The sequence below is a fragment of the Neofelis nebulosa genome, chromosome 13 (assembly GCF_028018385.1).
Source record: "Neofelis nebulosa isolate mNeoNeb1 chromosome 13, mNeoNeb1.pri, whole genome shotgun sequence".
NCBI lineage: Eukaryota > Metazoa > Chordata > Mammalia > Carnivora > Felidae > Neofelis > Neofelis nebulosa.
This window is the reverse complement of record NC_080794.1, coordinates 16,180,284-16,205,828: the sequence shown is the minus strand read 5'-3', so window position 1 is coordinate 16,205,828 and position 25,545 is coordinate 16,180,284. Positions and strand designations below refer to the sequence as shown.

At 40.5% G+C, this 25,545-nt stretch overlaps 1 protein-coding gene across 17 annotated transcripts in view; it reads left to right on the top strand.

The window, feature by feature from the left end:
- PCDH15 (protocadherin related 15) overlaps window positions 1-25,545 on the top strand; it is a 1,242,339-nt gene that overhangs the window by 934,364 nt on the left and 282,430 nt on the right. For all 17 annotated transcript variants that reach the window (XR_009252204.1, XR_009252205.1, XM_058696346.1 and 14 more), the window contains one exon: window positions 8,566-8,698. Coding sequence is in view for 15 of the 17 variants with exons in the window: in XM_058696346.1 (XP_058552329.1) it covers window positions 8,566-8,698 (133 nt within the window). In the remaining 2 variants the exon portion in view is untranslated. The remainder of the gene's footprint in view (window positions 1-8,565; window positions 8,699-25,545) is intronic.

Sequence of the window (25,545 nt, the reverse complement as noted above, 5' to 3'; positions counted from 1 at the left end):
AAATTCAGTTCAGCATGGTAAATCTACGCTTGACCCAGTTTCTCTGGTTTCTAGGGCATTGAGGAGGGCACTTGTTATAATGAGGGAGTACTTAGAAGGTCTCCCAAGCAGACTAGTTTCAGAGATTGAGTAAAGGTTGACCAGGTGAAAAAAGTATGTCACATTATTTGCACAGCCTGGAAGGTCTGAAATAGTTTGGTAATTATGGGTAATTACCAGTCTAGTCAGTGTTGCCAGTGCATAAACTATGGTTCCAGAAGGGACAGGAGAGTTAAGGGTCATTTCATGGAAAATCTAATTTGTTGTTTTCTTTTAAGATGCTTGGACTTATTATCCAGTCTGTGGAGGGTACTCGTGGAAGGACTTTAAATTAGAAGTCTAGTGAGACAAGTTGGGTTTCTGGAAAATCCCTCTGGTGTCCCTGTGGGAGATGGATTTGAGAAGAACAAAACTGGAAGCAGAGAAATGACAGAGAACTCCACCACTGTCCCAATCCAGAGGCAATGTTTTGCTAATGGCTTGAACTGGGAATGTTTGGAAAAATGGACAGATAGAATCATCATAAAAATGTTAAAAAATCTCCTAGGATTTTGTCTAAGGTGACAGGGTAGTGGTATCAAGTTGGCGTGCATGGTTTGGGTGAAGGAGATGAGCTCAGTTTGGGGCACATTTAGATGGATTTGGCCATAGTGCATATAACCCAAAAGGAAATAGATGTATACATCTGAATGTGAGAAAATAGTTCAGGGCTGTTCCTTGAGAAGAAACACATAGAATACTTTTGGTATATTGAATAGTTACAGAACCTGAAGTAAGAGAACAAGTTTGAGTGAATTTAAAGAATAGCTTTACTGGGGTGCTTGGTTGGCTCACTTGGTTGGGCGTCCGACTTCCGCTCAAGTCATGATCTCACAGTTTGTGAGTTGGAGCCCCGCGGCGGGCTCTGTGCTGACAGCTCAGAGCCCGGAGCCTGCTTCAGATTCTATGTCTTTCTCTCTCTCTGCCCCTCCCCTGCTCACATTCTCTCTCTGTCTCTCTGTCTTTCTCAGAAAGACAGAAAGAAAGAGAGAAAGAAAGGAAAAGAAGAAAGAAAGAAAGAAAGAAAGAAAGAAAGAAAGAAAGAAAGAAAGAAAGAAAGAAAGAAAGAAAGAAAGAAAGAAAGAAAGAAAGAAAGAAAGAAAAGAAAAGCTGTATTCATACATACTGGTTTATTCTAAAGAGGATTTAGGGTGATTGATGCTATTTAATTAGCATACAATAGATATCATGCAGTCTACTCTCTGTACATAAGCTCTGATCTTAGCATCAACACTGTGACTTTTGTACTACTTGATTTATTTTTGCAGACCAGAAATCTAAAGCCAAAGGAGGATAATAGGCTTGGCTAAATGGTCCCTTGGCCACACTCCCACCCACCCCAAAACAAATTGTAGAACCTTCACCTGAACTGGGACTATTGGATTCTAAGACTTTCTCTTCCACTCTGTTCCATATCCATGACCATTTATGATGATTATCCTGGAGGAAAACTAAACTAAACTAAACTAAAATTGCTTACTGTCAATGCTAATTTTAAGAATAAAGGTACCTTTTGTTTTTATCATTTAAACTTTTATTAAAATCCCTTAACAGTCATCAATTCGTTTTATGACTTTTTATTTTCCTTGAGGATAGCCCTGTACTATATAGATCTGGTCAAATCTATATATGCTTCTACATTATGAGTGATGACTTTATAATGACCTTATAATTTAATGAGTGAGACTTTATAATCCACTTCTTACTCAGCTCCCATTGGCAAGTCCTATCACTGATTTGCTTCGATAAGCTCTTGTCTGCAATAAGAGGATTTCACTTGAGTAAAATTGTATTCCACTTCAGGAACCAAAATGCTATCCTCAGAATCTGAATTCACAGATCTTTTCAGCCACACTAAACATATAGTTGACCTGGCCTCATTGTTTTCCTTAGAGACAATGGTTTGGGCATTGAAAGATCACCTTATAATGTTTGGTCAAAGATCAAGTGGAACCTACAGAGAATAAAATCTGTATACATCCTTTCTACCTGCTGGGATAATGTCATGTTCCCTGTAGGATACTGACATTTGCTATTTTCTGCAGGAAAATTAATCCTTCAAATTGACTTGAAGGGATGAACTGAAGAGTTGTGAGGTTTTGCTTTCAGAGTTTCCTTTGAAAGGAAGATGCTATTTGAAAATTATCACCATGAATGTATGGACGGGGGATGTATTTCACAAATGGACCCACCAGCAACAGTGGTATTAAACCTATTTAAATAACAACACAAAAAAACAATGGCGATTTTCCATTTTATTCTTTTCTTGGATTGGCAATCTTAATTTGTAAATTTAAATAACAAAATAAGGCCCATTGAATTAACTATTCATGTATTTATTATTCTAGTTCAGTGAACTTGCTAAAAATTCTGAGTATAAGGAGCAGTAGTCTATAATTTTTGTTCTGTTTTCTTGTAGTCTTTCATAAGCATAAAAGGACAGATAAAAACCAACGGATTTAAAAAGTAACAACATTCTGAGATAGTATTTAGTTTATTGGTGTATGTAGGTCTTATACTTATTGAATTAAATTAAATTAATATTTATTTAATCTTACCATGAATAAAGTATCACTATTAGGTATTTATAAAGACAGAGAATAAAGGACAGTCCTATCCCCAAATACCTTATAATACAATTATGAAAAAGTGATCAGCACATGGCAGGGAATACTTTTTTGATTCCCAATTTTTTTTTCCCACGGAATCCAAGGCTGTCCCTAAATAACACAAGGTTAATAAAATCATTTTTTTCAATTGCTAATTTCATTTTTTAAATAGCTTAATATATTTAGCATTAATAAAAGATGATGGGAATATTCGTGTTAACAAAAATTTACTGAGTTCTCACAGTTTTTAGCCTCTTGGGAAGGCAAGACGTGTAAGACGAGGTGTCTGCCCTCAGAGTATACATATGGAGGCAGTAAGTGTGGACATACAGTAGTGGGTAGTTACATGTGCTTAACTTTGACAGGAAGGGTAATACGATATCCAAATAGAAGGCACAATAAAAAAGACACAGAGACATGATGAAGAATGGCATGTGTGGGAACGTGTTACTTGGCCCATGTGAGCATGTCACTAACCCGCTTACAGTCTATCAGCCAATGCCCACTGTTGTCAAGATGAACTTTAAATCAAATCAGTATAGCACAGGAGTCCCTGCATGATCTGGGCTCTCTCTACCTCTCAGGTCTTAATGCCTACCATTTCCCTATTTATACCCTTCTTTTTACTAGCACAAAACTTACACTTTTCTATTTTATTGCCCTGTGAATATGCACAGTGAATATGCATTTTCCCCTGTCTGGAATGTTCTGTGGTCTTTAAACCTAAGTACATCCTGTGTCTTCAAACTCTGTCTCTGTAACTTCCCCTGAGAAGTGTCTCTGACTTATGCTGTTGGTTTTACATCTGAAACCTTTGCTCCTATAGATTCCCATATGCGCCTTCCAAACTAGTAAAACGGAACCTGCACACATTGATCTGTAAATACAGCTTCTCCAGCACAATGTTGGTGGGAGACAGAGGAAAAAGGAAGGCAATTTCTGTTTTAAGTCTACTAGGGAAAGCAATATACACACCTTCACCTTAGAAGCAAGGTAGAAATGTAGAGTTACAAACACCCTGTAGCAGACGGTGACACATTCATTAGAAAATTACAATACAGATTGTACAGTCCACACTCCAGCAACATCATCTCATTACGACTGAGTACTAGTGCCCCATCAAAACAAACTGACTTTTTCCCCTTTTTAAATATTTCTGAAAAGTTAAAGCCCCTTAAACCTATCTTCCCAACCTCTTCTTCATTCATATTCTATTTTGGTCTTACCAAAAAAATTCTAAGAAGTTTCATCCATGGTATAGTTAAAGTTAATTGTGATGTCATATCCTAAGCCCAAGATTTGAAACAATCTATGATTTCTTGTAAGATAACATCCTTCATTACAAATTTCTTCAACCGAGAATGTCTTATACTCACACACAGAAACACCCACATTAGATAAGTAAACTATCTCCAATTTACTGCCCAAATTTGTTCTTGTAGGATGTGGGGGCAAAGGGCAAACAGATTTGGAATTTAGAAGCCTTGCCTTATAGTTTATGTGCGGTTCCTAATTAACTTTTTAACCTTGATTCAGTCACTTAATCTTTCTGATTTTCTAATCCTCTTTTGTAAAACGAGAAGAGTTAAATTAGATGGTTACTAGGGTCTTTTAAAATCGTTAAGATCACCTGCGAAAATACATCAGCTCCTGTGTTCTACTTTGACCTTCATTACCAAATGAGAAAGAGAAAGCTTTATGATTTTCATTTTTTTAGGAATAGGGATTCATCTTCATCATACCGGTTGTATTACGAAAGTGAAATTTGTATTATATAACTGTTTGATATTATGCATTTAAGACTAGCTATAAAACGTTAATATAAAATGTTCACATAAAATGTTATTATTTATCTAGTGACTATCCTGTTTTATTGTATGCTCAACTGATGCTGTTGAATAACTACTATTTATTGCAACGTTAGTGGTATCATTTTATTGGGAGCACTGTTGGTGTTTCGTGTTAGGAAAGCTAACTCCGACACAATGCTGACATCAGGGATAAAAAGGAGACAGCACAGTAGAAGGCAGTAACCCTCAGGAAGGCTGCTGCTTGTTTACACGGGTTGTAGGAAGTGCTGGGAAGTTTAAGATGAAAAACGCTAGACTTTGAAACATGATCTTTCTCGAATAATTCCAAGAACCAAGTGCAGGGGTAGGGGGCAGAAACATATGCAATTAGCAATTTCAGCATTTGATTTATTGTGGAAAGGAACAGAGGAACCTAAGGAGTGAAGCTGGAGGAAGGAGAAGCTTGTGTTGGACCAGGCTGTGCTCCATGGTTGCTCTGCCTTGGGGTACAGCGCTTTGTGTTTGTTTGTTTTGCATTTCAAAGTTGTCTTCTCTGTAGCAGACACACCAGCCTCATTGGGTGTTGAGGTCCTGAGTGTGGTACTGTGGATATAAACAGTTTAGCCCCGCAACGGGAAGGCAGTCGAGGGGGAAGAGTAAGAAAACACACCAAGTATAATCAGCTTAGTGTAAATCATACTTTCTTCAGTGGAAAGAGCCTCACATTCTGGGAGACTTCATAAAGTATTCCACACCAGTAAGCTGAAGCTGCAAAAAATGTCAAAAGCAGGAAAGGCCTAACTTCTTGAAAGAAAACTTTGAGTTTGGAGTACAAGTGTGTTCTAGGTCAAAAAAAGTGTTGATCAGTGAGGGACTCTCTTACCTCCAGCGTTACTGAGGTGAGCCTCAGGTCAGTTTATAGAGGAGCCCTCAGGCTACAAGAGCTTCCGGGGCAGTGGTCTTCAGAATCAAGTGTGTGTGTGAGAACATCGTATATCCATAGAAAATGTAGACTCTTCAAAATCAGAAGATTCTAATCCAGTAAGTCCAAACCCTGACACCATCACAACCCACTTTTGGGAGGCAACCCTGGTATCATGCCCATAGGTATTTAGCCTAAAAAGGTGAAAAAGATGCAATTAAAATGTCTGATACATTAGGGCGCCTGGGTGGCTCAGTCGGTTAGGCATCCAACTCTTGATTTTGGCTCAAGTCATGATCTCCCAGTTCATGAGATTGAGCCCCGCATCAGACTCCGCACTGGCAGCGTGAGCCTGCTTGGGATTTATATTCTCTGTCTCTCTCTCTCTCTCTCTCTCTCTCTCCCCACTTGCCCTGCTCTGTCTCATTCTCTCTCTCTCAAAATAAATAAACTTAAAAAAAACAAACATAAAATAAAATATCTGAAATATTCAAAGAGAATTCAATAAGGTACATGCAAATTTATTTACTCCATTCCATAGAAAAAGACTCCTTATTTTGAACAGGTATCAGTAATGACGGATAAATATGCTTTCATATGTGCATACATATACATATATATATATATACACACACACAACATACATACACATGCACACACACAAATATATAACCTTGTTTACCTCTTATGCTAACCTTAGATGTTATCGTCATTCTCATTTTTTAGATGAAAGTGGTAAAACAGATGTAATTTGCCTAACATCCCACAGCAGTAGCTTCCAAATTCTGACTCAGGAATGTGTGTTATAAATCCCATGCTCAATGTCACTCAGCCAGCGTTATTGCCAATATGGTACAGGGCGTATGTTATGAGACTTCTTATGTGTAGACAATGTGCTGGCCAGAAAAAGGAACAGATATTTTTTTTAGTTTATTTATTTATTTTGAGAGAGAGCCAGGGGGGTTGGGGGACAGAGAGAGAGGGAGAGAGAAAATCCCAAGCAGGCTTTGCGCTATTAGCCAGATATCATGACCTGAGCTAAAATCAACAGCCAATCCCTCAACCGATTTTGAGGCACCTCAAGAAACAGATTTATAAAATGTTGAAATAACTTGATGAATAGCAGACACTAAGAGAAGCCAGGATGGCGAGGGGAGCATCAGGCAGAGTCTGTGTCTCGTGGCCTCTGTGGGAGCCAGTTCACCACCTGGAGGTACTAGGTCTGCTTCAAAATGGTGGTTCCTTTGTTCCTACAGTATGGGAAGCTGGGCTCCGCAGTGCACGTTAAATTTGGTAACTTCTGGATATTTTTCTTCCTACCATGTTTTCTTTTCAATCTAGCCATGAGATTAATACCTATAAATATATAAGTAACGTTTCATTAACCATTTTAACCTACTGTAAACATCTTAGTCTTGAAGTCCAGTTGAAAAGAAAAATCAATTAGAATTTTCTTGAAAAGAAAATCAATTAGAATTTGATTAATTTTATTGACAAATTTTTAACAATAAAGCGATAAACCCAGAGGGAAGAATGAATACAGATACTCTGATTATAAATTTTAAAAATACTAATTATAAAAGAGATTTTAACTTAAAATGAGATTATTTCAGAACAATATTTTTGATAAATGTTAAGTGTGATTTTTTTTTTCATTCACTGCAGCTTTTTAGAGGTGTTTAATATTGTGTAGGTATCTCATCTGTGGAGAGCATGTTCAGAAGCGATTTGGACATAGGCATATTATAAGATGATTAGCTGAAACAAGTTTTCAATGCCTATGATCTACAGTTCTCTGCAAAGCTTTTCAAAAGGTAGACTGGGGCGCCTGAATGGCTCAGTTGGTTAAGCGTCCGACTTTGGCTCAGGTCATGATTCGCGGTCCGTGAGTTCGAGCCCTGCATCGGGCTCTGTGCTGACAGCTCAGAGCCTAGAGCCTGTTTCAGATTCTGTCTCTCCCTCTCTCTCTCTGACCCTCCCCCGTTCATACTCTCTGTCTCTCTCTGTCTCAAAAATAAATAAACGTTAAAAAAAATTTTTTTTTAAAAAGGTAAACTAAAAATAGTCTAAAAATAGACTAAAAATAGGTATAATAATCTCTGAAAAACGTTTTGGTGACAATGTGTTCTAATTGAAACAACTAATACAATGAACTTTGGACTGCTTTAAGAAAATTCTAGTGCCCATATAGCAATGACAACAAATGTGTTTTTAGTAAAAAGTGGCGATTTTGTTAAAATAAGTTTAAAGCACACAGTGTAGGTAGTGGCTGTATGTTCCTCATGGCAGAAGGCTAACTTCGTGGTCAGACGTCAGTGGTGACATATTCTTCCAGATGGACCACTGACTCTCTCACTAACATAATTTTAGCCAGTGTCGCTTCGGTATAAACTTGGAATATCTGGCTCCTTTGGCTTTTGTTGCACAAAGAAATTGCAGAGTTTAGACATGTCAAAAAAGTTGATTATGGCAGCACTAATATTTTTGTCTTTACAATAATAGAATATCCTCTTGTCCTTCAGAAAAAATTCCTATCAATGTTAGGCTTCAATTAAACCTAATTTCTAGCCATTCAGAATGTAGTCTTCAAAGAAGACCTAAACCCACCTTTAGTTTTGTCTGCGGCTGTTTGGCAGAACGATTACTTTATGAGCCTGACTCTTGACATGCATTTGCATGAAGCCACTGATGTCAGCAAGAAAACTAATAAAACACAGCCCATATTTTGTTTTGTGTATTGTTTTAATCAATACTCCCTCTGCTGGTTTAATAGGAAGAGAGCCCCAAGGACAGCTCATTTTACCAGATATTTATAGAATGCTTTTTGCTATTAGAAAGACATTAAGAAGTAAAGTCAGGAGTCGAGGCTCCTGTGAATTTATTAGCTTTATTTGTATAGCTATTCCTTTTTAATTCACACTGTTAATCTACGTAGGAAAAATCAGTACCCCGGGGCATTTCTTTTTTCCAAGATAATTTCACAGAAACATGATGTGGTGGTGGTAGCTTTGATTTTTCCATCCTTCCGTTCTGAATTATTTTGTCATTTTCTCTAGAAATTCAAAGCGTCCTCTCCTGTAAGCCCAACAACGGAACGCCGGGTGCAGTCTGTCGTTCAAGGTGATATAGACTTGTACCCATCTCGCTGTGTTCTCGTTCTCTGCAGGCACTCCATCTGCACCGTGTACATTGAAGTGCTTCCTCCAAATAATCAGAGCCCTCCCCGCTTCCCACAGTTGATGTACAGTCTTGAAATCAGTGAAGCCATGAGGATTGGTGCTGTTTTATTAAATCTCCAGGTATGCTTCTTAGTAGATGCGTCAAGTTCTATGGGGACAATCTCGAAGGCTAGTAGGTCCGTATTTGGGCGTGGAGGGAAATTCACATGGCTGCCGCCAACACTCTAGTGAAGGAAAATTCCATCTGGAAAAGAGCGTAGAGGTCATATGGACGGAGGGTTTCCTCAGCTAATCTATTCTATTGATTGCCACCGCTGAAGGACTAACACGAGCTGGCACGGATTAGCGGCAGTCGTTACAAGAAAGAATGAAGGGATTGAAAACATGCACTTGAACATTTTGTACTTTGCACGCAAAGAGTCTGCAGCCGACTATTATTTTCTGTCTCGGAGTCCTGTACCCCAGCAGGATTTATTTTTGCTGCAGTGCTGTATGGAGAAAATAGCTTTGGGTTCGCTGGCAGACGGTAGGCACTCTAATTCCAAGGCAGACAACTTCGCTCCGTGGCCAGGGGCAAATCTTGTGATTTCTGGGCCTCGTTTGTTCATTTAGATGAAGGGAGGAGGTTTAGCTGATATTCCCATTTGCAGCTCCAGATTCATGGGCGTGTGAGTTACTTGCAGGATTACTGCTTGCTTTTCACTATTTATCCATTCCTGACTGAAGCACATTTGGCCAGGAAAGGCTGCCTCTTCAACTTAACCTACAGCTGCAATTCGGGCCACCTGTGGTGTTGCTAATGGCCACTTGCTGCACAAATCGTAGCGTGACACCTCACTTCACCCGTGGATGTCTGCAGCACAGGGAATGTAGCTTCTCCTGGGGTAACATGGGAATGGCCGACATGGCTGACCAGAGAGTTCAGGAAGCTGGCTTGACAGTTAGGAGAGAGTTACCGGGATGCTGGAGGGAAATCCCAGCATCTGTCTGTACCACCAAATGAGGTGGTATCTCCAGTATTTATTCTGTCACTTTTCCCCAGGTAACTAGAGAGAATTTGCTTTTGTCGTTCATTTACTATTAAAACATGTGGGGAATAAAATTATGTGACGGTAGACACATTAGCAACAAGGACATTTGGAGTATTTTAAGGGAATAAAGGAAAGAAGGGAACCACATAGTCTCTTTAGGAGGGAGAAAACAGCCAGTTAAATCATGAAAATGAAAAAAATAGGAAAACTAAGTATGAAGACAAGTGCATTTAATGGAATGATGAAAATCTTCTCTAGACAGATAGACAGACAGAGGGACAGATGGACATTTATTTGTGTAAACAAGAAGAAAAAATCAATAAATCCTAGATTTGTCAGATTCAGGCTAAGAAATTTTACATGTTTTACATTTAAATAATCCTTCAGAATGTGCCTTTGTATGATTTAACTTTCTATGAGGTAACATAATCTTACTTATGAGATGGTCTAGGTCTCATTTCAAACAAATCCCAGAAAGGTCCGGGAACAGTATTATAGAAGAATAACTCTACCTGTGAGTGAAAAATGAAAAGGAGTTGGTCTTTTTTATATCTCAAGTTTCTCGACTGCAAAAGCTGAGAAAATCCTTGAAATGACATTTCTATTCACCCTTTCTGCTTCTGGTAGGAGCAAAAAAAAAAGGGTGCCAATTGCAGTGGCTGTCACTGGGGGAAGGAACGCGGGTGTCCTCATCGTGGCATTTTTCATAAGCCACCAGCCATTCACTTTTGCTCATGATCAACTGAGATTGAATTTAAACTGGGGACCTAAAAGCTGAAAAGCTTCCGCCAAATTACTCTTCCAGAGACTTCTAATAACAACGCACCAGAGGTACCTCCGGCTCCGTCCTCATCTTTTTCCCACGTGGCACTGCCCACTGCCGCTGACTCACTGCTCAATTTAGAAAGACAGATTTGTGGAGAAATATATTTTTGAAGGTAACAGCAGCCTGGCTTCCGAATAATCTGTTCTGGCTGAGATCAAAGTGGTTTCTTCTGAGGAAACAATCCTTGTTTCTCCCCTTCCCCTTCCCCTTTTAAGTATTTTCCTTTTATCTGTCTAAAAGCTGCTGGGGAGGCTGTGATTTTCCTTGGGTTATGAAGGCTGTCCTGACTGGCTGCCGCATCGAGGGTGTTCAGTGGAGAAAGCGACCCAGAACTCTGCTTTCCCAAATTCCTGTGCCGAGGACGGTCAGCATTAGCTGGCATTTTTTTTTTCTCCCAGAGTTGGTCAGATCTTTCACCAAAGCATGATTGTGCATCGCCCTGACTTGCCAGTGAGTCCTGTTAGAATTCCTAGATTGTGCCCTGGGATCATGGGACCATGGGAGCCCCCCGTGCACAGCTGTCCCCACTCTGTTCCATCACGTCCGTCACTAGCCTGAAATCAGCCATGATGGGTGCATTTATGCCACAGAAATTACGGGTGCCGCAAATCAGTACCTCTCACTGCATCCACGGCTGGTTGTTAATCCTTCCCAGCACACCACTGGATGTGGAGCTTAAATCAGTAGGATGAAGTAACTTCGTCAGCCTTCTGCATCTTTGTCCCTCTGAGATGTTGACATCCGCTCACACCATCACCATCACCCTTATGCTCGTATAACAATACTCATAGGTAACACGTATGCGGCGCTTAATGAGATACGACTGAAGTTCTTCGCTTACCGGTCTTTACGGAAAGCTAGGTTATATTCCACACACTCTCAGACTCAAAATTTCAACAATTTGTTACTAAGAAGGGTTATTTCTCCCACTGTGCATCCACCATGGGTCCATTCCTGCTCCATTCTCCACCATTTTCTCCCGACTTTGCAATGAAGGGGCTGCCTCTATCTAGGGCAGTGGTATTCTTCTGACAGAGTGAAAGGACAGACACAATAAACCACAATTTGGATCCTAATGCTTCTCCCAAAAGTGACGCCTGACCCTTCAGCCTGCGGCTCATCCATCACACTCAGGCACAGGCTTCTCCTGGGCTCCTCACCCCAGGGATGCATCATCCCCCAATGGGAGGCATGAGAGAACCACCTGGCTACTCTGATGTTGAGAGCTATGAGGTCTGGTTCATCGCTTGCCTTCCAAGTTATCGCAGGCAACCATTTTGCTAAATGTGTTATCTCTGCCGACCATGGTTTCCCATCCTGATAGCCCCCAGTAACAGTTTTCTCACCAGCTTCCCATCTCTTGGAACCATACTATCTGTTTTCTGGGTGCACACTCCACTTTTAAGTATCAGGCTGGGATCAGTTAGGATAACTAGGATTCTGTTGCCAGGCTCCATGTTCAGTGCCATCAGAAGTTGACATAGATTGTGCTGTATTCAGTCTTTGCTCCACAACCCAGCTGATGAAGTGGCCTCTGTCTAGAGCAATAGATCTCTTGAGGTCAGTGTTTGCTGGGGAAACAACAATGAAATAAAACCCAGTTCTTTGTTGTTACCTACACGTGCTGCACATGATACCTACCATATTTATTTTCCCCATTGGCCAAAGCAATTCACACAGTTCCTCCTGAGTTAAGAGGTCCAGAAAGTATAATCTTCATGTAGCAGATGGCCTCAAGGGTTGCATGGCAAACATTGAGGTCAGTGGAGCTGAGATGTCTTACCTCCCCTAAGAAAGGGACTGCCAATACTCCCAAAATATTTACTTTGAACATTAAAATGTATAAATTGATTAACTTTCATATAAATAAAATAACAATGTTAACACACATTTGTTTCCCCATTTGATTCTTAAAAAAGCCCAAAGCAATTGGAGCTATTATCATTATCATTTTATAAATGGGGAAACTGAGTCACAAAAATAAAAAATGATTTTTTTTCCATGCTCATCATGCTTAAAAGTTGTACACAAAGGACAAAACCTACACAGTCTGGGTAAACACACGTGTTTACCCATACTGCTCCTGTGCCTGTACTGCTTCCTTATACTTGAAGTATCTGCAAACCCTCCGTTTTCTGTTCTTTCTCCTGCTCACGTGCTGGGAGGCAAGGTACTGCTTCCTCGCTGAGGCCACTTTCTAGCGTGGCTGGTAACCACTGTTCCTTATTCAAAAGTCTCCTCCACCTGTTAAACACCTTCCCCCACCCCTGACTGCAGAACCCTGCCTGTTCCACTTCTAGACCAAGGGAAAAATACATATTTCCTTTACACACAGCTTATTGATAAACATGCTTTTTAGAAATAGCTGACTAGTTCATATGTCACGTAGTCCATTCTTACAGATCGAAGGTTCAAAGTTAGTTGTCAGAACACCAAATCCTGCATCACGTCCATTGTTTCTAATAACAAAGACATCAATAAAAAAAAAAATCACTTGGTTTGGTAGAATTAGATAAAGCAGAGTGTTCACCAAGTTCTCATCTTTCAAATTTTTGCCTCTATTATAATATTTCTCAGTTATTTATTTGACTTTATTTCTAATTTTCCATGTATGCATTGGGATACATTGTTGAAAGTCAACTACTTTAACCTGCTGAAAAACAGTTCTGTGTCCTCAGCTTTAAGTATAATGCATCATTGCATTCGGTTGTTACCCTGGCCTAGTGCGTAGGCAGATTTTGTCTTTATGATCTGGCAAATGAGGAAGTGGAAACTCAGAAATAGCAGGGTTTGGGAGCCAGAGAAGTTTTGGGGGTTTGTTTTTATCTTCCCCCCTTTGGCTCCTAAATGAGGACCCTGTCTACTACTATATCTACTAAAATAATATAGGATATTATTTTAGTTTAGGCTGTGGAAAAACTATTAAATTTCATTTTTGCCTATTTTGGGGGGAGTGTTGTTTTTGTTTTTTTTTTATATTACATTAGTTTTGTGATTTCCAAAGGTTAATTTTATGATGCTTATGAGGGAAAAATATTTGAAAGGTTTAGGGCAAGGCAATGATTTATTACGTGGCCTCACAAAGAAGCAGTTAAGGGAAATGTTAACAATTTCCATTCTGACATAGAGATTATAGATAGAATAAGATTCTAAGCTGGATACAGCACGGTTACGTAAAAAATTAGCAAAATTCCCAGATCCTACCTCAAAGAATTCCTTGTTCTTAGTAGAGTCCTCTCCAAGATGCCAAGTAAGAGAGATCCTGTATGGTTTTGGAGACGTTTACCATAGAAATAGGTGAGAATGGATGTTTTTGGTGCTCCAGTGTTTGATTTGTCCAGTGTCTCCCCGAGCCCGAGACTGAGAGGAGAAAATCCAAGAGGAAGTAGGGGAGATTGGCATCGAGTTCTTTAACTGAATGGCTGCTGGGACTTGAGTCCGTGCAACTACACAAGGGGGAAGATATTGGAAAGAGATGTCATGGTGGAGCGGGCAGTTGGCAGGAAGGCCTGGACTGCTCCCCTGAAGACTTTGCCCATGCTGTCGGTAAGATGGATCCTGCCCGTTACCATGGACCTCAGAGTTGAGGCTGGTGAGTGTAGACAAAAATGAAGGGAACCACAGCTTGTAGAGAAGAGAGACATACACGCACCCGGATGTACAACAAGAGGCCACCGACTGAGCATTAGGCACAAGGTTCAGCAGACGTCACAAGGCACCATCAATCCTGAGGACGCCACTTGGGATCGAGCCCTATCAGAGGGAGTCTCCTGGTGCCAGTCTCTCCCGCGCTAATTCTCAGGTGACCTCAGCACAATCCCTTTAAGAAATGTGTTTTCCCCTCCGTGTCCTCTCTATACCAGCATTAGAAGGGAGCAAGATGGATATGAGCGAGAAAATCACATACACACACACACACACACACACACACACACACCACATCCCTAGAAACGAAATTGGTTTTAAAATAAAAAGAAGGTGTCATATTAGTAAGAGAGAGTTTTACTAAGTGACAGTTGTAGACTTTTCAGCTGAGACACAGTGGAAGAAGCCCACTGGACAGGAGAGAGGTGGAAGCGATAACACAGCAGCTCCATAGCAGCCTGGAAGAATTGAAGCCATTTACCTACTCTCCAGGAGATTCCTTATACAAAGGAGGCATAAGATAATGCAGAGTTGAACTCTTGTACTTAAAGCGGAAACACCCAGGAAGGAAAAATTTCGGAGAGTGCGTGGAGGTGTTTGGCTCTGGCCCTGCCTCACTTCCGAATACCTACGCTTGCCTGCATTGCGTATTGAGCCAAGTGAAAATGAGCATTATTCTCAGGGCTCTGACTCTGTTTCTAACATGGGTCATTCACGATGGGGCACTTAGTTTCTTTCGCACTTCTACAAATAGTCAAAATATCCAGTCATCAGCTGTAAGTTCGTGCCTGACTGCAAAGAACAAATCTTAGTTATAAACAAGTTTTGAATCAAATGATCCATTCACTTATTGCTGATGAGGTCATCCCAAAGGAAAGTTCAAGTACATTTTGCAGATGTTAAGAAACACGTAAATGGGAATGGAAAAAAAGTATACTCCTCCTTGCACATGATACATTCCTTGGGAAATGAAGAATTGGGGCTGGGGGAAAGTAAGTGCTGGCAAATGTCCCTTGTCTTTGCCCATGCTATCTATTTTTGCTGGCACACCTCTATTTTATTGACATGTGGACTTATTTCTGAAAATGAGTGGTAGTGGAAACAATAATTTGCAGTGTTGATTTTTTTTTTTAACACATGAAGAATGGGTAGAGTAGGGCATAGGTTAAGAAACTACAGCCTGTGGGCAAAGCGACCTGTTTGTATGGCCGGTAAACTGAGAATGGGTCTTAGGTTTTCAAAGGTTTGTTTATATAATATAAACAACAACAACAAAAAACAAAAGAACAACCCTCCAACATACAGTGGTGCCCACCATTATACTTAAATAAAGTTTAAAGGCACTGCTAAAAGAGATAAGGCATAATCTTATCTGTAAAGATAAGATAATACGTATCTTTATAGACCTAAGACCTAGGGCTATAAAGTTGAATAAGTGTATTGAATTTAATTATTTAATCTGCATCAGAATATCTGAGATGGGTCTCACATTAGTTAGCTAGAAATAGAAGCAACATCAGTTGTCAGGATAACTTGCGTGTATATAAATACTTAGGTCAATATATATTAGTTAAATAAAATAATGGAGACTAACTTATCCATTGGTGCATAATAGAAAGCATAATTTTAAAAGCTTGGCAAACGAGAGAGATTATTGTCTTTGGGTTAGGGAAGCTGAGGTTAAGTGAGATAGCATATAAATGGCTTAGCTCAATGCCAGAAATAAAAAAAGAAAGTGCTTAGCTCATGGTAGTTATTTTTTTTCCTATTCATTACCATTCTTGCTTTTCTGTTAACTCATGCTATGATATGGGGTTTTAAAGTGTGCAGGAAGGCGCCAGGCTTTTGAAAGAATGAGTAGGAATAGTGGAGTGTCAAGGAACACGGGACAATGGATACATTACCAAGAATGAATTCACCTGCTTTATGACTTTACTGGTTCTTACATGATCACTTTCAAGTTAGAGAACAAAGTGACACTATGGAAGCCCAAGAGATAGGTGGTTAAGAGATCAGTATTAATAAAAATATCATTGGGGTTCCTAGGTGGCTCAGTCGGTTGAGCGTCCGACTTCGGCTTAGGGCATGATCTCACGGTTTGTGGGTTCGAGCCCCACATCAGGGTCTGTGCTGAAGGCTCGGAGTCTGGAGCCTGCTTCGGATTCTGTGTTTCCCTCTCTCTTTCTCTGCCCCTTCCCTGCTTGTGCTCTCTCTCTCTCTCTCTCTCTCTCAAAAACATTAAGAAAATATTTTTAATTAAAAAAATAAAAATATCATCATATCTGATTTTAATTGCTGCTATTAACCAGGAACCACGCTCAGCATTTGGAAGCTTCCCTGGCTTTTATACATTTAACTAAGTGCAGTAGCTTTTCCGAAGTCCAGTAGAGCCCTGCTGTGGAATGGGGCTTCCAAGTCCAGCCACACAGCCTGCGAGTCAGTGCACTAACTGTGCTCCTCTCTGCCTTTCCTGGGGCCTGAAGTTCACTCCGTGCCCTCTGCTTTGCTGGATCTTGCTGCCATCACTTCGATAGCAGTGTAGATCTGCCCACAAAGCTAATGCTTCTTTTCTTTTTGAGAGCTGCTTGATCAGAGTTGATTTTATTTTCTTGTGGTTGCTTCTTGCCTCGTTACAAGACTGAAGAAAACTATTGCACAGAGAATGACGACCGATACTGGGAAAACTTCAGGTAGCCTCTGCTTTAAACTTGCATCTTGAGCTGACTGGCTCCTGCGGTTTGAGCCCCCTTTCCTTTTCCTGGCTTCTCTTGCCAGAAGCTGCAGTGGGACAGGGGACAGCTCAGACGCAAATCGCAGGAGGAAACAGGAAGCAGTGAGAAGCAGCCCAAGAAGTCAGACTTGGCACCTCTGGTTACCTGAGGAAAAACATACATTTTTCTAAGGAAACTGCCTAGGGAATGAGTGTAAGGAGGTCTGGGTCAGCCTGCTGCACGCAGCTCCTTTTCATCGTCATCCATTCTTCTCCTTTTTAATGGTTACAAAAAGCTGTAGAATTTAAAGTGTGTGCCTCAAGGAATTATTAATTTTAGTCTTGAAGAAAAATGCCTACCGTCTTGATTTGGTACAGAATTGATCCATTTCCAGAACAGTTTGAAAGAAATGCGGGCCATTGTATAGCATGCCCTCTGCACTAACAGGTCCTGTCGGAGGTGCTAATTCGTTTCTCTGACATCTTTCAAATGTTCGAGAAGGTTTGGGGGTTCTTTCCTCTCCTTCTTTTCTGATGAATATTTCTTGTATAATGGGATAGTTTTTTTTTCCCCTGAAGATGATAACAGTTTATGATTCATGGATGTTTCGCCGCTGGTGCCGGTACAGCGTGTGTGAATCATAAACTCCGTGCCGCAGAATCTGTGATGTCATTTATATTATGGGGATCACTTTGGATATGTCACTTGCTCTTCTGTCATCAAAGAAGCTATTCTTTCTGCAGTCCGTCTCTTGAATGTGTTACTGCAAAGATTAACACCGCAGATTATATGAGAAGATGGCTGGTTTTCCTTCAGCTTCATAATGTATGACTTGTCTATTCAGTAGGTTTCTCTGAGTTTGTTAAGTGTGAGAAATGAAAGTCTCATTTGTGTTCTTTATTTTCATTTCAAGTAGGGGGAGATACATTTTCTCGTCTTTCCTTCCGCTAGATTTCGGATGGCTCTTTCATCATCAGTGGTATCTGAAATGAATAATCACACTGTGGGTGCCTGCAGAGAAGTGGAAACACATTGAACACGGATACTGGCCATCTGCTTCCAAAGTATAATTTATACTTTGTGTTAAGAATAGATAGATAGATGGATGAATAGACAGATACATGTTAGAGTAGAGAGATGTCTCACAATGCTAAGCATCTCCTTTTTGCAAAAATGATATCTGTAGTGCTCATTTTTCTCCTTTAAAGCAGATGTTCTGATATGTCTAAGTTTCCAAGGGGAAAAAAAAAAGTTCAATCCCCTTGACAGTATGGGATGTACATTATGTGAAATGATTTTTCATCTACAAGCATATAAATTTGTCAAAAATGAGAAAACACATTTTTAACTGTGTTCTTTATTCATATATGTGTGTTCCTCTTCCCAAACAGTTATTTGGCCTCTGTAAATCTTCCATAGACAGCAATATGCTCACAGGCATAAAGCCAGACAAGTGTCGTGAGGGTGGGGAAAGGAGAAATCTAGGTCTGAGGCATTTAAAACAGCTAGCTCCTAAATTATTTTTTTTCATGACCTTCTTCCTCAAGAAGGAAATAAAAAATGATCCAAAAAAAATGTGAGCTGTTGCCCCAGAAGAGTCGTAAGCTATCCATGTTACCTCATACCTTGCATATCTCTTATGTACATACACACGCACTGTCACATTGAAGTGTATATTTAAGTGGAGCTAGACTTTACTTCTGCTCAGACTTACACTCTCACAAGTAGTAGGACATATAGGAAATGGGTGAAAATTATTTTCTTTCTCTTTCAAAGAAGACAGCCCATTTAGGAAACTTGATGTGGTAGGAGAGATAAAGCCACATTCTCAAATGCTCTTAAAAATAATTACAGGCCTAAAAATAAGTTTAATAAGGTAAAATGGTGTTTTCTGATATCACCGAGCGTGAAACGTAAGTGCTGTGGCCCACTGTGCAGAGGGACGCAGATCAGGATTTGTGGTGCAGACGCAACGCAGAGGCAGCGATGCTCTGGCAGGAGAAGAGCTTTATCGTGGCCCCCCTCCTGCCCCATGTTTTCATCAAACCCTTGGAAGAAGACTTTTACAGCCTCTGGTCACCACTCTACCCATATCTCTGCACCTGTATTCATGTATTTTGTTTTGACTTCTGAGATGAAACATTAGCACTCCTTGTGTCTATGTAAACTGTTCACCGCATACTTGATCAGTCCTTCTGAAAGCCTCTGTAATGAAGGATGCATCTAAGTGAATTACTAGAAAAATGAAATACAAGAAAAAAAATACAAGCCCATTTTTTTTTTACTATTGGATTTGACAGATAAAAAAAATAACTGTCAAATCATGTTTTTTTTCCCTAAACTACTCTAAGTTCTACTCCAGAGGAATTACTCTAAATTTCTTACATCATGATCCATAGTAACCACAATGCAGAATTGGCACTGTGACCTTGGACCACACTTTGAATGGCACTCAGGGACTGGCTATGTAGTTTGCAAGGCCCAGTGCAAAATGAAAATGCAGCCCCTATTAAGTGTGAGTGCTGTGCACCTACCCAGAAGCTCTTTCCTAGACTCTGCCCACTCTGGCCTACTCAATCAAGGACGTTGCTCCAGAATCACCCTTTTACCGCCCTGCAGCAGGAACAGTTCTGGCCCTATCTGGTAGTTTCCATGGACATGAAAGTCTACGGTGGTGCCTCCCAATTAGAGACAAGCAAACAACACGAAACGCCCTTGATCTCATAACCCGCTCTAGCTATTTATCTATTCCTGTGCTTTCCTTCGTTGTGGAAACTACTCAAATCCAATATCCATGCTGGCTTGAAGAAGGCCTCGGTCACTGTCTCTGCTGTTCTGTCTTGACCGCATTACAGATAGGATTTCAAACACACCAATCACTTATCCGGCTCTTTTTGTCCTAGTGCTTATTGCCAAATCCATTTCCCATCTTACTGCCCATCAGCAAGGTGGGGTAGAGCCGATAATCCCCTCCTTAATTAGAAACTTACTCCAGCACACTGGCGTTCCGGGGTTTTCCCCATCCTCCCCAGCCGCTCTCAACTCAGTCTGCTCTGACGTTCCTCTTCATTGCCCTGGCTCTTAAAAGTTGGAATGCCCCAGTGCTCAGGCTCCTCTCCTCTCCTTACACTCGGTCCTGACATCAGTTCACCTGGTCTCATGGATTGAGCTTGTGACATGCTCATACCTGCAGTTCCTGTCTCCACCCATGCCAGACTGTAGGGTCAGTATATTTTTGGATATGGAATAGGCGTCCCTCTTTGGTGGAGTTTCCAGAGAAACAGGCTTTGAGATGAAGAGTCAGCTGCAGATGTTCACCAAGGGATGTTTTTGAAATCAACTCCTGTGGAAAGAAGAGGAACGTAAGCAGCATTAAGTTGAAGGTGAAGTGGAACTTCAGCTGACCCCACAGAAAGCTCTCGAGCTGAAAGAGCCCATTAGAGTTAGGAGGTTGGCGGGGTGGGGTAGTCCCTCGACACACCTGTGTGCGTGACTTGGGTGCAGGCTGCCTCAGAGCCCAGCTTGGCCATGGCAAGGTGGCTCTCGTCAGATGCTCTCAAAGAGGACCGGCAGTGCAGGCTCTCAGCAGGCAACGTTTCCAACACGTCAGGAAATAATTTCTTTATATGCTTGAAGGGGAATTTGGGAGGTATATTATAGTGTTATCACATGAACGTGATAAAAAGCATCTTATCCCGCAAGATCATGACCGGAGCCGAAGTCAGATGCTCAACTGACTGAGCCACCCAGGCGCCCCATCCTTCTGCCAAAAGATCTTTCAACAAAGGTTTCTGAGTATAGTATGAAAGTGATGATTTTCATTTACTTCATGCCAGAGGTCTATTGTAGGATTCAAAGAAAAGTTTAGAATTTTTAAATCTGCTCCATGAAAAGCTTTTGGTGTTTTGGTGCTTGTTTGTTTTTCTTTTTAATTGACCAGAGTTAAACCATTCTGCTCTTCCTAAAAGTTAGATTTTAAAAAAAAAAAACAGATTAATTTGAGATCTGTGTTTGAATGTGGAATAACATTTGGCTGAGCAAGTCTTTGATAGCTGCCGGTATTTTAATAGCAGTAATCAGTATTACCTTTAGTAACTTGGCAATAAACGATTCTGTGCGCGGTTTTCTAAACAAACCTCACAGTTTATTGCATGCCTCGAAGCTGCCTCTTGCTCTGCACTCTGTCAAGTATTGATGATTAAAGCTTGAGTATGCGAACGCAGTTATCTCCCTGAGATTTTGATAAATGAGACAAGAACAGAAACAGTGTTCCTGAGGTATACTCAGTAAACAGCCACTAGGTATCAGCTATGTAGGGAGAAAGCCCAGGAGACCCAGCTGGGGCTGAGCAGTGCCTGTGGTCTTGCTACACTTAGCTGTCTGGAATTAGCAGATTCGGAGCAAAGTAAACATGTTTTTTAGGTAAAAAGAGATAAAGAATATTTGCTTTGGAATAGTTACTTCAGAAAATTGAAGAATTCAATTACATGTCTCTTGTTCTAGTTGTGAATACTTTTTTCTTTTACATGGATTCACGAAATCCTGTAGCAGTGTGGAAAAGAAAAGGAAGGAAAAAAGTCTTGATTTCTTTGATCCTCGGTCACGTACTCGCCTCGCTCCATACACACAAAAACAGATTTTTTTTTTCTTTAAAGAAGCTCCAGATTAAGAAAACATATGTTTCAAAGACAGAGGCAGAATTATCTGGCAATAAAAATTAACTCAGCTTTGCAACAGTTGTTCCCCACTACCTACCTCCAAATGAAACAAGATAATTTTGATTTCGATAAACAAATGATTACAAAGAACAGTAAGGCTTGATTGCAACCACAGTTCTACTAATTTAATCAGTGTGAATGGGGTGATGTGAATCAGAAGTCGCCTTTGTGAGTCAAGAAGAAAAACTCAAAAGATTAACGCCAAAAATAGCCAGCTGAAAAGACCCGCTGTTCACATTCCTCTTTCCTTGTTTGATTTTAGTTTTTACAATGAATATGTGTATATTAATAGGTGCAATCATATCGTGCATGCTATTTCTTCTTTATGCAGCTTTCTTTTCTATTTTCTGTTTTTGCTTCACTTCCCACTTATTTGTCCCCTTCCCTCCACCAAACCTGCCAGCCCTTCATCATGAGGGAACTCCTGTTCACCAGGTGCTGTGCATCTTCCTGGATTTTTCCTATCCTGGTCCTATATGATTGTGTAAGGCACAGAAGTGTGTGTGTGTGTGTGTATGTGTGTGTGTGTGTGTGTGTGTTTATATATGAGCACAGAAAGGACGTACACACATGATATACATATAGATGTTTTCACTATTGTCATCATACACATACATTTATGGTAATTTTTCTTGGAGATGATATAAAACTTGACAACCATTCAAAAACATTGGAAAATAAGTTACCAGCACCATGTGCCATCACCAAGTACAATTTCTAATTCTTGTGAAGAGTTTAGTCTCCTATTAACCACCACACACCTGCAGCTGTTGGAATTCGGAAATAACTTTGATATGTCACCACAGTCTTGCCCTGTGACTCCATTCAACTTTTGTGGGTTACACTTATAATATCCTTCAGAGCAAAACAACCCATCACATGGGACCTTTACCTATCATGCCTTGTTGTTCTCCTCAATCTGCAACAATACTCCGTTGATACTTTTGAAGACTACAGGTTGCTTATTTTGTACGTTTTCCCTCTATTTGGTTCACTGGTGTTTCTCAATGATGGGTTATGTATATTTCGGCAAGAATATCCCAGAAGTGATGCTGCATTAACCTCATTGCGTCCTGTCACATTACATGTGTCCCATTTCAGGGAATATTACTGTCGACAACCTGATCTAAGTTGCATCAGCCTTCAAGTGTGTTAATGACTTACCTTGAGATTACGTGAACATTCTTCCCTCATTTATTTTCACTCATTTTTAACATCTTGATGTTCTTTGAATTATTGTTATGATTGTTGCCAAGTGCTGATTTTCTAATGTCATCATCTCTTCGACATTTGTTAGTTGGCACTCTGCTAAAAGGAAAGCTATCTTATTCATCTTAGTTAATTATAATCCATTACAGTCATTATTTATTCTGAGGTTCAGATTGTCCCAGAATTAGTCTTGGCGAGCCCATTCAAGCAGGCTCTTGTGTCCTTTTAGCACGCCCCGTCGTGTTTGGAGCACCTGGCTACTTTCTAGCTCCGCAAGGTGGTCCAGATTCATCTTATACTTCCCTTATCCCAGCTCTGGGTCTAACCATTTCTTGACAAAGTTCTGGTTTCTTTAAGTGGGAATGGAATTTAGAAACCAAGTTGGGGCACCTGGGTGGCTCTGTTGGTTAAGCATTTGACTTCAGCTCAGGTCATGATGGGCTCATCAGTTTGAGCCCCCATCAGGCTCTGTGCTGAAGGCTCAGAGCCTGGGGTCTGCTTCAGATTCTGTGTCTCCCTCTCTCTCTCTGTCACTCATCCACTCATGCACCACCCGTCCCCTCTCTCTGTCAAAAATAAATAAACATTAAAAAAAAAAAAAGATCTGAGGGCACAGAATGTTCTCCGCTATCAGATATCTCTGCTTGCAGTCCTCCTCAATGACCAAAGCTCGGCAATATATGGATGTTAATATATGTGTATGCACACATGTACTCAAGTACACATATGTCCACGTGCCAGTACATAGGCGTGTACAATATATACACATATGCTTATTTGCATCTGTATTAATGTTACACCTCCATATTTTTCTGCACATGTACATACATATGCATATTGCATGCAATATTGTATGTATACATTTTTATATATTGTGAAATAGCATATATATAAAACCATTAGTTCATACTAGTAATTGTCACAATGAGAAAACTGGCCCTTATTATCTTCAGTAAATTTACTTACTGGAGGTAACCAGCCTCCTGTTTCTGACCTCCATACTGATGTCCTCTTCACCCCACTCATATTCTAATGCCACTTACATGACCTCCCCTCCTCTTCTCCTGCAGGCATGTGCCCCACATCCTGCGTGGGCTCTGGTGGGCTGGGCAGGATGATGCAAACACCTTCCCACCCGAGTCCAAACATCAGCACCTCTCACTACCAGGTGCCACCACCTTACACTGAATGGTGGCTTCTTCATGCCACCTGCGCCATGACATCCCACTGTAGATTGTCCAGCCCCTTCCCACGCAGACGGCATCATCACCTCCTAGCACAACACCCCCACGGCAGCCCAGGCAATGCCCTCATCATCCTGTTGGAGCTTTGCAGCCACACCACGCCACATCTCCCTCCCACAGAAGCCCAGCTTATTTGCCCTGGATTCTACCATTAATTCCAGGCATTGCGAGTGCCTTCCTTCACCGTGCTTGGGTTTGGATGCCCTGTGACAAGCCGCCAACACCCACCAGGCTCCTTCTGACTCCCCACATCAGTCAGTTCCAACAGTGTTTTGGAATTTTCAAATTGCAGTGTTTCTGCTGCTTTCATTAAAGTTATTCCTAAGGATTTTGTTTTCTAATTTTATGAAGTGGCATTGTTTTCTTCGTATAATTTTTGATTGTTTGTCACAATATATAGAAATACTATGGATGTTTTTATATTGGTCTCATATCCTTCATCCTTTCTGAACTCATTTGTTATTAGTCTCATAGTTTTTGAGTGGATTCTTTAGTATTTTCTTTTTTTAATGTTTTTAAGTTTATTTATTTTGAGAGAGACAGAGTGAGTGGGTGAAGGGAAGGGGGGAGAGAGAGAGGAAGGGGGGGAGAGAGAGAGAGAGAGAGAGAGAGAGAGAGATTCATTCCAAGCAGGCTCTGTGCTGCCAGCACAGAGCCTGATGCGGGGCTTGAACCCACGAAAACATGAGATCATGGCCTGAGCCAAAACCAAGAGTCAGACACTTACCTCGTGAGTGAACCCCCCCAGGTGCCCTAGGATTTTCTGTTTAAAAGGTATCATCTGCCAAATGGAGGTGATTGTACTTCCTTCCTTCCAAGATGACTTGTATGTTTTTTTTTTTCTTGCCTGATTACCCTGGCTACAACTTTCAGTAGAATGTGGTAATAGTTTTTAGTATAAATCTTTGTTTTATTCCTGATCCTGGGAAAAACCGTTAGTCTTTCAACATCACTACAGTGCTAGTTAGGAGTTTTGTGTGATTGTCCTTTGTCAGTGTGAGGAAGTTCCCTTAAATGCCTTGTTTATTAAGCATTTCTATCACAATAGAGTATTGCATTTTGTCAAATGCTTTTTCTGATTTTTCTGAGATGATATTTTTTTTGGAAAAAATGTATCTGTTTATTACATTAATTGATTTTCTTCCGTTAAAAAGCAACTTTGCATACCTGTGACTAATCACATTTGGTCTTTGAGTATAATAATTGCTATATATTGCTGAATTTGAGTTGCTAGTATTTTGTTAAGGATTTTTACTTCCATATTTATAAGATAGACTGATCTATAGAATTCTTTTCTTGAGTTACCTCTGTCTGGTTTTGGTAAGAGGGTAATACAAGCCTCCTAAAATTAGTGAGTGTTTCCTCTTGTTTTACATTTTAGAAGAGATTGGGAAGGTGCTGTCAGTTCTTTACATATTTGGTAGAATTCAATAGTAAACCCATTTGGGCCTTTTCTTTTTCTTTCTTTCTTTTTTTTTTTTTTTTTTTTTACATTTATTTATTTTTGAGAAACAGAGAGAGACAGAGCACAAGCAGGGGAGGGGGGACAGAGAGAGACAGGGAGACACAGAATCTGAAGCAGG